Genomic DNA, 10,722 nt, shown 5'->3' with positions numbered 1-10,722 from the left:
TCACTGACCCACATCGGGGCCTGGGGGGTGAAAATGTAATGGTAATACTAATTATAATTATAATAATAATAATAATAATAATAATAATAATAATAATAATAATTATTATTATTATTATTCATAGTAAATAAAAATTTTAATTACAAAATACACCAAAATAAAATAATAATGGTAACAATAATACTGTATTAATAAAATAATAATAATAATAATAATAATAATAAAGAAATACAAGAATGAAAAAAGATAAAAAGTGAGAAACACGACCTAGACCTATGAATTATTATTATTACCTGTATTATCATTATTATTATAATTATTATTATATTTTCGCCCCCCTCCAGGTCCCAATGTGGGTCAGTGACTTGTGCCCGGATGGGCTAATAAAAAAAAAAACCCTAACCATTCTGAATACCGAAAAATTCCAAAATCCGAAATGCCTCTGGTCCCAAGGATTTCGGATAAGGGATTGTCAACCTGTAAAAAACTTTTAAAATTATTGAATAGTATAAACTTCTTCATATTTACTAAAATAGTAAGGAATTTAAGCCCTAAAACCGATTACTGTATTGGCGGACTAATACTACAGCTGGTGGACCGCCAAATGCAAGCAAAAACACGTTGAAGTCGGCTCGTAAAAAACTCGTTAATCGAGGGATTGCTCGTTAACCGAAGTTAAGAATCCTAAGGAAGGTGAATCGTTAACCGAAATCTCGTTAACCGAGGCGCTCGTTAACCGAGGGATCACTGTATATATTTACCATGTATTTATACTTTTTTCAATAAACTACTAACTAACTACCGCAGGCAAGGCTGTGGGCTTGTAACACTCGTCTTGCCCGCGGTGCCCACTGTTTCTCTGTGCATGTCGGTCACACTAGAATAACCCACTATAGTACATCCTTCTTTCCTCACACAGCTAAACTGTGGAATGCTCTGCCTTTTTCTGTTTTTCCATACTCATACAATGTCTCACTTTAACAAGCTGGTTTTCCAGCATCTTCGTGGTGTAGTTATATAATGTTCTTCTTTTCTATTCTTAATTTCTTTTTACTCTTATTTTTTTTGCCCCCTAGTCCCCATTGTAGGTCGATGACCTGTGCCCAGGTGGGCTATTCCCAGGAGGAAAATAAATAAATAAATAAAATAAAATAAAATAAATAAAAAATAATAATAATTTCACCACAACTTCAGCTAAATGAAACAAGTGGAATCACAATATTTACCTCATCAATCCAGTGACAAGGCACAACCTTCCCACCACATACATTTTGAGTATTTTCAATACATATAAGTGTGGTTCTTGGGCAGTGTACATCTTCAACACGCAACCTTGCTGATATCTCATTAACATCAAATGTTCCATTTGGTTCAGTGGGGATGATGTGAGGCTGTATACCACCAAGCTGGAAAAACACAAGAACATAGTGCTGTATCCTTCCAAGAATGTTGATCAAGTCATGGCGTGTTTGTCTGCAACAGCCAAGAACTACCAAATTCTTTGTATCCGTGTGTAATATAATTATGAAGTCAATTCATTCAATAGGTTTCAATTAAAAAAATCTGCAATTAATTTACAAATCACTGCAGATTAAAATCATGTGGCATTTTGTCCAGTATTAACTTAGAAAAATTTCACTACAGGCTTCAGCTCAAGAACAAATACACCATTATTTTCTGATATTTTTTACTGTTATAGGCCCTTTCCTGCTGCAGCACAGAGTAACTAAAATCATAACCAATACAGAATCTCATTCACTTACTGTCATTCATTATTTCTCACTGCCTTACTTAACATAAAAATTGCCTAAGAATTCTTCTTTTTCTAATTATACAACTTCTCTACAGTGTGCTGCCTCAAATACACTACAGTATCTACTGTACAGTCAATAACACTCCTGCAACCTTAAATACCATCACCATCACTATTTTTCACATAGGACTGAACAACCATGATTACAAAATTATTATTGTCACAACAATTCCTTACACGATCCCTAAGCTAATGTTATTATAAATGTTCCTTTATCATACTTCACAATTCAACCAGCAATGTGTCAACTACACACAGTAACCCTTCCACAGAGCTAAAATACAAGTTAAAAAAAACTTTAAGTCTATCCTGAATTAAACAGTTGCACATGTACAGTCACATACACATGTATTGTAACCTAAGACTATACCAACTCTGAAGAACTGACCTGAGCCATACCAGCCTGTTCATAGAGGAAGATGTGTGCTTGATCACCCAGTAGTACTTCTGATCCTCGATGCTCACAGTGGCCTAATACTGCAGCATTTGGATAAATGAAAGAGAAAGTTGGTCCCACAGTCATGTCTACCCATTAGGAACAGTGTGGATACAGCACAATGTATGCCTTAGGTATACAAGGTGGCAGCATGGCCAGATCTGCACTCAACCACCTTTAATTCCCCAATTTGTACAGTATACTGTAATAAGATGCCCCAGGATTGAACCAGTGACTTTAAGGACAGGTGAGCACTATATCCACCAACCTGCAGCACCCTATCTGGGTAAATACAACCTACTTCTCTGATCCCCTTGCCAAACTATACATTACATTGAAATTATTTGACTATAATCTCATTACTTTAAAATGCAGTAGAGTGCTTATTTATATTTCCCTTTCATAGGAATGTAGAAAACAATTGAAATTTTAATTAGTCAATTAAAAATATTCAGTCACATCAACAAGTACAGTGTATAGCCATAAGAAGGGGAGCTCAATAAAAAGCAGACCTTGAACCTAACCAAAGCTACCCTATCCCTGACACAATCTAAGCAAACCAATAGCATTAGTAGAAAAATCTGGGCCAGGTTCCAGGTCCACATTAGACTGGCCTCAAGGAGGAACTGTAGATCTACTTAGGATTCTGGTTGTGGCTGTTTTTATGCAAAACTTTGTTCAAGAATTATAGTCAAACTGTACAGTACTGTACTTCCTATTTGGCAGTTACAAAGAGCATCAGTCATCCAGATTCTATACGTTTTGTACGTTCTATCAAGCTGCCCTCCACCCTGTGTGCTTTGCTATGCAACAGATATACAGTAATCCTTCTCCCTCCCAAGGTGTTCTTCCCATCTATAGGTACAGTACAGTAAAAGTACACTCCCTTCCTGTGTGCTCTACTGCACTAAAAGCCCTCATACCATGTGTGTGTCTAACTCCAAACCATACAAAAATAAAGTGCCCCCTTAATCTTGATATACAACTTAACTCAAGCAAATGGAACACTCATACTACAGGTATTCATAATATAATTAACTTTCTGATAAATTAAATACTTTTTTATCTCTAATCTATTTTGTGTAGGCAAGCACTAACAGCAGGTTAAAGCATGCAATTTGTCTTTGCTACTGATTTCTTTTTCTATAATAATAAATTACCACAAATAAGGTTTCCCATAGTGCCTGATGGTACAAACAGGGCCGAGTCCTTTCCCGTACAAGCTGCCATACAATTCTCCAGCTCTATGAAAATGAGAAAAAATATCCTTAGAAGAAAAACTATAATTAAGAATTAGGTCATATTCACATGCGTTCATTCACGTGATGTTTGAAGATGAAAGTAAGAGCCGAGACTTGTCTGTTAATAACATGTTCAGTACTCAATACAGTCAACCCTCACTTTACGCGGTCCCACATTCCGCGTTTCCACATTTACGCGGTACCCTGCCGGAAACCAGGATGCTCACATTCCGCGGTCGTGTACCCCTTTACTCGGAGAGTGTCCAACTCGACGCTATTTTTAGATTCGCCCCACCCGCCTGCTCCCGCCTCCGCCTGGGCAAGCCGCGCGGTAAGGTTGCGCAGTGCATGTCTCTGTTGCGTTATCAGTGACGTCATATGAAGTATCGGACTGTGATTGGCCATGCATCCCTACCTCCCTCCGCTGCTAGCTGTAATTGGTTTAAAGTAATATGATGTGTCCACCCAGGGGAGGGAGGGCGGGAGGAAAGACGACTCTTGACCTAGCCGCGGCAGTTTCATCCCTCCAGGCCACACCGCCCTAAGCCCAAGAAGACACGACGTTCCTTGAGCTACGAGGTGAAGTACAAGATCATCCAAGAGTTAGAGAAAGGAACAAGACAGGTTGATTTGGCGCGCCAACATGGTGCGAACGAATCTACGATCCGGACGATAAAGAAGGATGCAGCCAAGATAAAGGAGCACATGAAGATCACAAAGTCTACAGGTGCTTCTATGATCAAGTATTTCCACAACCAGGTGCTTCTCAAGACGGAAAAATTACTTGTGAGCTACTTGGTGCGTCAGGCGCGACGGAACATGGCGGTGGACACGCGCTCTGTTAAGGAGTACGCACGTGAACTGTATGCTGCAGTGTCACGAAAGATGGGAATTACAGAGCCCAAACCCTTTAATGCTTCCTCTGGGTGGTTACAGAGGTTTAAGATGCAGAACAAGATCACCAATATAAACATTGGTGGTGAAGAAGCTAGTGCTGACCGTGCTGCGGCTAGGGAATTTCCTCCGTTTTTAAGTGAGATTATGGAGGAAGGACAGTACACCGACGACCAGGTGTTTAACATGGACGAATCTGGTCTTTTTTGGAAAAAGCTACCTTCCAAGACCTTCGTTGTGAAGAATGCCAGCAATATTCGGGGCCAGAAGATGCAGAAGGAGCGCATCACCGTCCTGTTTACCACCAATGCCTCTGGTACCTGTAAGCTCAAGTTATCGGTGATCCACACAGCCCGCAAGCCGCACGCCTACAAGAGCATGGACATGACCAAGCTAAATGTCCACTGGCTGACCGCACGTAAGGCGTGGATGTTCTCTACACTGTCCCTCTCCCGGTTTGATGACTTTCATTCCCGATGTAAAGAAATTCTGTGAGCAACAGAATGTGCCATTCAAGATTTTGTTGCTGCTGGACAACTCACCAGGACACTCGCCCCTACTGTTAGATCGTCACCCCAACGTAAAAGTGGTCTTCCTTCCTCCCTACACTACGTCTATATTACAGCCCATGGACCAAGAGTTAATCTGTAATGTAAAAGCTGCATTCTCAACAAAAAAATTCAAGCTCCTGAATGACTACACCAACACCAGGGAAGAGTTGCGTAACCTGAGTGACACCACCACCGATAGCAAGAGCGAAGACGACGAGGATCAACAGTTGGCAGAGCAAAAAATACTTTTCAAACAAATCTGGAGAATATTCAACATCAAGAAAGCTGTGGACTTCTTGGTGGAGGCATGGGATCAGCTGTCTGTAGCAACTGTTCGTCACGCATGGAGACATGTGTTGCAAGGCATTCCGGGCGTAAGGCAGAGTCAATCTGTGACTGGTGAGGTTCAGACTGTTGCAGTAGCAGTGGACCTTGCCAGAGAAGCTGCGCAGTGTTACAGCTGCAGGCTTCTCCAAGACCACCAACGACGACATCCTGGAGGTGATAAGGGATCCTGATGTGACTACCGACGAGATGGTAGATGATGATGACGTCAGTGAAGAGGCAGGTGGTGCGTCATCCCAAGAAGAACACCGCTTATCCCATAGTAATGTTAGGGGTGCCATCGAGTGTGTTGAGAAAATCAAGCTCCTCCTTTCCGACGACCCTGACGCAAACAGGTATGAAATCTTCACTACCCAGCTGTTGCAGACTATGGAGCCCTACTTCAAGGTTTATCACGACAACATAAACACCAGCCGTCAGCAAAGCATAACAGAGTTCTTCGCCCGCAACCCACCACAGCCAGCCCAAGCCAGTGATATTGACAGAGGTAGAGACAGTGAAGATGACTTTGAGGGATTTGTCAGGGAGGCCCTGACAAGTGTGGATGACAGTGATGGTGACTCACCTGAGAGCCAGTAGCCTGCCCTCTGCCTCGGAACCAGCCTCCATCCCCGTATGCCGATCCATCTCTTCTACTAACGTAAGTGTTCAACCTAACTTTTAGTTTTCCTAACCTAACCTTTATTTTTCCTAACTTAACCTTTATTTTTCCTAACCTAACCTCTTCTATATTAATTGTTTGTGCATACCATCATAAAGTTAAGATAAAATTTTTACTACAACATAGTTGTGTGTGGTCAAAAAGTGGAGTTTGGGGGTCGGCCCGGTCTCTATTTCAATTAATCCCATATGTTATGTTGTTCACTTTACGCGTTTCTCACTTTCCGCGGTACCCTGTGGGTTATATTAACCGTGTAAAGTGAGTGTTGACTGTACAACTTTAACCCCATGACCACAATGTCATCTAAAATAAAAGGATAAGTCACTGTACCAATATTTAATGGGTTAACTCATTCTATTCAAGCATTTAGCATCATACTTAAGGAATGGAAAAATTCATTAGCTGCTGAATGGTAAGAATCAGAGGATCAACATACGTCCAGCCACCCTGCTTCATATAAAGACATATAAAGAGAGTAATGTTTATACCTGACACTGTTGGATCTTCACGATAGACATCATCCCCAAGTAGTGCATCCATCATGGCCTTCTTCATGCCGGGACTGGGTTTAGTTAAGGTGTCAGAACGCAAATCTACAACATGCCCCTGGAAAAATATACATATGAAACTTATCATTAATACAGTAAGTTTATATAATACAGAGGCATTAAGCCTTTGTAGAAAACACAAACCTAAGCATTGTACACTCGCAACAAAAAGTATCGGTGCATACTGTAGTGTGAACAATTTGAGACCAGTGACGATAGGTATTGGGAAAGGCGAGTTGTTCCAGCCGTATGTTGGCAGCCTTGGTCAAGTGAAACAAACCGTTATAAATAAGGTCGGGAAGTGATAAATAGACAGTATGAAATATGAGGAGCTCCCTGTTAACAAAATTATTTGTGATACTTGTGAATATTGCCACATTAATTTATGCTACCAAATAAACCACTCAACCTGGTCGTCCTGAGGGGTGGTGCAGCGTGGACGGCCGCTCCGAGACCTGTCATCTGTAGCACCAGTTTCGAGGTATCGCCGAATGAATCCATTGAATGAATCCATCATGCAGCGGTGTTCCTGTGGACACCAACCCGCCAGCTAATATCTGTGACGCCAAACCCTTCGTTATGAAGGGCAATAATAGCTCCTCGTGTTCCCTCTGAGGTTTCCATGTCGTCTGGCATGTATAGATCTCTACTGCTTCATATTGCCTCTGTTTTATACCCACGTTCACCGAGACCGAACCCTCGCTCATCATTCAGTCGACACAAAGCAACAATCCGAAAAGAGGAAACAAACACACTGATTGTCAGCCATATGGCAACACCTAGTGGAGGGAGGGGTTATGAGGATACACTTACCAACCTTCCCGACATATCACAGTGTATACGTATCGTTTCGGAAGTCGTCGATCTCACCCTGCACCGATACTTTTTGGTGCGAGTGTACCTGTACCTAAAATATTGTTACAGAATAATCTTTTTCATAATTACTTAAATTTGTAAATCAAATCCTTACAGGGACAGATCCAGGAATATAAAAAAAGGGGGTTCCAAGAAATTGTGGGTGGGGGAACATGGCGAGCGCAGCAAGCCCACCCAGCTGGGGGGTTTGGGGGGGTAAATATGTCATAAATCTGATCAACATCATAGGCATTTTGAAGCCATGCGCACTTGATATTAGGAGATATTCTGAAGTCAATAGTAAACACTTTTTACTACAGTATGCCCTGTACAAACATGCCTGAGTACAATACTGCATTAAGAAAAAGTACCGTATTGGAATTTTCTGGTGAAAAGAGGGGAGGACCCCCAGAACCCGCCCTTGCCTTATACATTAGAGTCTGCCTGTACAGGACTTTTTATTGCAAGCCTTTTTCAACTACAGTATGTATGTACAGTATATTTTACAATGGCTGGAGCTTATAGCAAATACAGTACACATATTCTCTTCAATTATTGTCATTCAGCCATGCTTACCACTGTAATTAAAATAGGAGAGGAAGAAGAGACAGAAAGATGAGGTTACAGTTTCCATTATGTTAAATGGCTTTAATCAAAGTTTAAAGTACTGTACATACAGTATTTGTAGTGTGCCCAATCCTACATGTACCAAGATATTTCTGTAATGGGTGCAGGCAGTCAGTGGTGAGCTGCGGTGTTAATGGCAGGTGCACCAAACCAAGCAAAGCCAAAGTTATAGTTCAAGTTCCAAGCAGTTCAAAATCTTCCATCCTTTATCTGGTCAAATACTGTACAGATATGAACAGGGATAGTGTACAGTACCGGGTATTCATATTTATATGCATTCAAATATTGTACAGAAAATTAAATTACTCATATTTGTATTTGAATACATTGCTATAAACAACTAAAGTACAAGGGCCCCCCAAATTCGTGGGGGTTAGGTTCTGAAAATGGCCACAAATCGCCAAGTCAGCAAACAACATATGCTGATATGGTGTGGGGGGAGTACATTTTTACTTGAATACAAAGAAATGTATACCGTATTCCCTTTATGTGTTTGCTCTTAGGACAATTATTTCTTTTACCTGCACACACAAAACACATACAAATAAATAATACAGGTAATGGGAAAATACTCTCACAAATAATCAGAAACAAATTTATTAAAAATGCGAGTCTACCCCCAAGTCCATGTGTCTACACACACACACACTTATATACAATAATGTACTACAGGTAAAAGAAATAATTGTCCTAAGAGCAAACACATAAAGGGAATACAGTATACATTTCTTTGTACTCAAGTAAAAATGTACCCCCCCCCTCCCCCAGTCCACAAATGTTATTCGCGGATTTGGCGATTCGGCCATTTTGAGAACCTTACTCCCGCGAATTTGGGGGACCCCTGTACTCTCACAAATAATCAGAAACAAATCTATTAAAAATATGACAGTCTACACTCAAGTCCGTGCTATATTACAGCTCCTCCCTGACTTACGATCTACTCGACTTACGACCTGCCTCAGTCGTACCAAAATTTTGTCAAATTACGTATTTTCAAGTCCCAACTTCAGTACACAGACAAAAATTTTCGTTTGTAATTCACTTTAAAATGGCTGGCAAGCTTAAAAGTGAGAGTTTTGTGGAGCTGAGAAGAAAAAGAGACTCCCATTTTAGATTTTCTATGTATTATTTAAGCATTTTCGACTTACGACCATTTCGACTTACGACCTGGATTTGGGTCCCTAACCCCGTCGTAAGTCGGGGAGGAGCTGTATTTACATTCTTATTCGGAGAAAAAAAATTGTAGTGTACTGTATTCACATTCATAAGAAATTGAAGTACTGTACAGTACTGTACTACTACAGTACTGTATTTGTATTTGAATACTGAACTCCTGTATTCACTCCATCCCTGGTTATGATTCGCGTAATCTGAATACTGTACTGTTATAGTGTATTTGACTAAATTTACTCATAATATATTACAAATTACACTGATAAGGTTAAAGCCATTGAAAAGTTTTAAACCAAAATTTCCTAGCAGCACTTTACTCACAAATTTCTTTTCAATAAATGGGGTTCACATAAACCACAAGCATTACTAAAATGGAAACAAAATTAACTTTAAATATACTATACTATACTGTGCAATACTAATACCCGTACTGTACCATGTATCTAAAGACCATTTAAAGATGTCATGAAATTGTAATAATCAGATTTAGTTTCAACTACAGTATACAGGGCATAAATTTTTAATACAAAATAGAAAAGTTTATAAATTTAATACATTCTAACACACACATTCACATGAATTATAAACAAAACCTTCATAAAATCTTGCAAATGGGTGAGCATTATTTGTACAGTATATATACCTTAAACTTATCTAGTACCGATGGAGGTGGGCGGTAAGACCTCTCCTGCTGCCAGGCTACACTCCTCCCCACCACACTTCTCACCAACTTTCTCCGTAAAAGACCATAACTTGCTGACACAACTCTAACAGAGGAGAAAATAAATTTAAAACTAAAAAATTTATAGCTATATGAGAGGTAATAAGACCTCAAGTAATACCCATACTACCAATATACCACAAAATCCCAGACATTATTCTAAATTACACATACAGTACAGTAAAGCCTCAAATAACGACGTTAATGTGTCCTCCAATATTGCAGTAAGGTGAATTGTCTTATAGCGAATCATTAATTACCATCAAAATAAAGCAATAATAATGAGATGCATTCCCAATTGTGACCTTTTCATGTCTTTTGTGTGGCTTTTTACCCTCTTTTCCCCCCAAAACAATACAATTTGTGAACATTGCAAACTATATTCTTTAAATAATGTTTCTGAATGCACCTTATACAATATACATACAGTCGACCCTCGTTAATTCGGACCCCTTTAATCCGGATTTCGGATAATTCGGACAAAATCTGAACAAACTTTTTTTTTTTTTTTTTTTAAAGATTTGTAGGAATATTACCTACGCGGACCTTAAGCTAAAATGCTGGTCCACCCACTGCTGGGATAAAACACCAGCGTCTTTTTGGTCAAATGTAACATCACCACTAGTGTGGGGGTGAGATGCAACTTTTAGCTTCAGACATGAAAAATATTTACCATTTACTGCCAGTAAACAATGGAAACGTAAAATTTGTACCAATTAGTAATGAAAAGTTGTGCAGTTCCTTCAGCAAATGAAGCTCACCAACTTACAATAGGCTAAATTACCTTACAACGTGTTTTCAGTAGTCTATGTTGAAGTTCTTAGCACAGGCTAACTTATCATATCATATACAGTATC

At 39.6% G+C, this 10,722-nt stretch overlaps 1 protein-coding gene across 1 annotated transcript; it reads right to left on the bottom strand.

The window, feature by feature from the left end:
* Positions 1 to 1,175: 1,175 nt before the first annotated feature.
* LOC121866995 (probable low-specificity L-threonine aldolase 2) lies at positions 1,176 to 10,041 on the bottom strand. The gene is made up of 5 exons (XM_042366751.1): positions 9,788 to 10,041; positions 6,430 to 6,547; positions 3,410 to 3,493; positions 2,202 to 2,290; positions 1,176 to 1,406 (listed from the first exon to the last, which is right to left on the bottom strand). The coding sequence occupies exons 2-5, from the start codon at positions 6,494 to 6,496 to the stop codon at positions 1,191 to 1,193; spliced, it is 456 nt and encodes a 151-aa protein (XP_042222685.1). The 5' UTR covers positions 6,497 to 6,547; positions 9,788 to 10,041; the 3' UTR covers positions 1,176 to 1,190.
* Between the last annotated feature and the right edge of the window lie 681 nt (positions 10,042 to 10,722).

Source organism: Homarus americanus, unplaced genomic scaffold (genome assembly GCF_018991925.1).
Source record: "Homarus americanus isolate GMGI-L3 unplaced genomic scaffold, GMGI_Hamer_2.0 scaffold2447, whole genome shotgun sequence".
NCBI lineage: Eukaryota > Metazoa > Arthropoda > Malacostraca > Decapoda > Nephropidae > Homarus > Homarus americanus.
The sequence above is the reverse complement of the archived record's forward strand: the minus strand, read 5'-3'. Positions and strand labels throughout refer to the sequence as shown.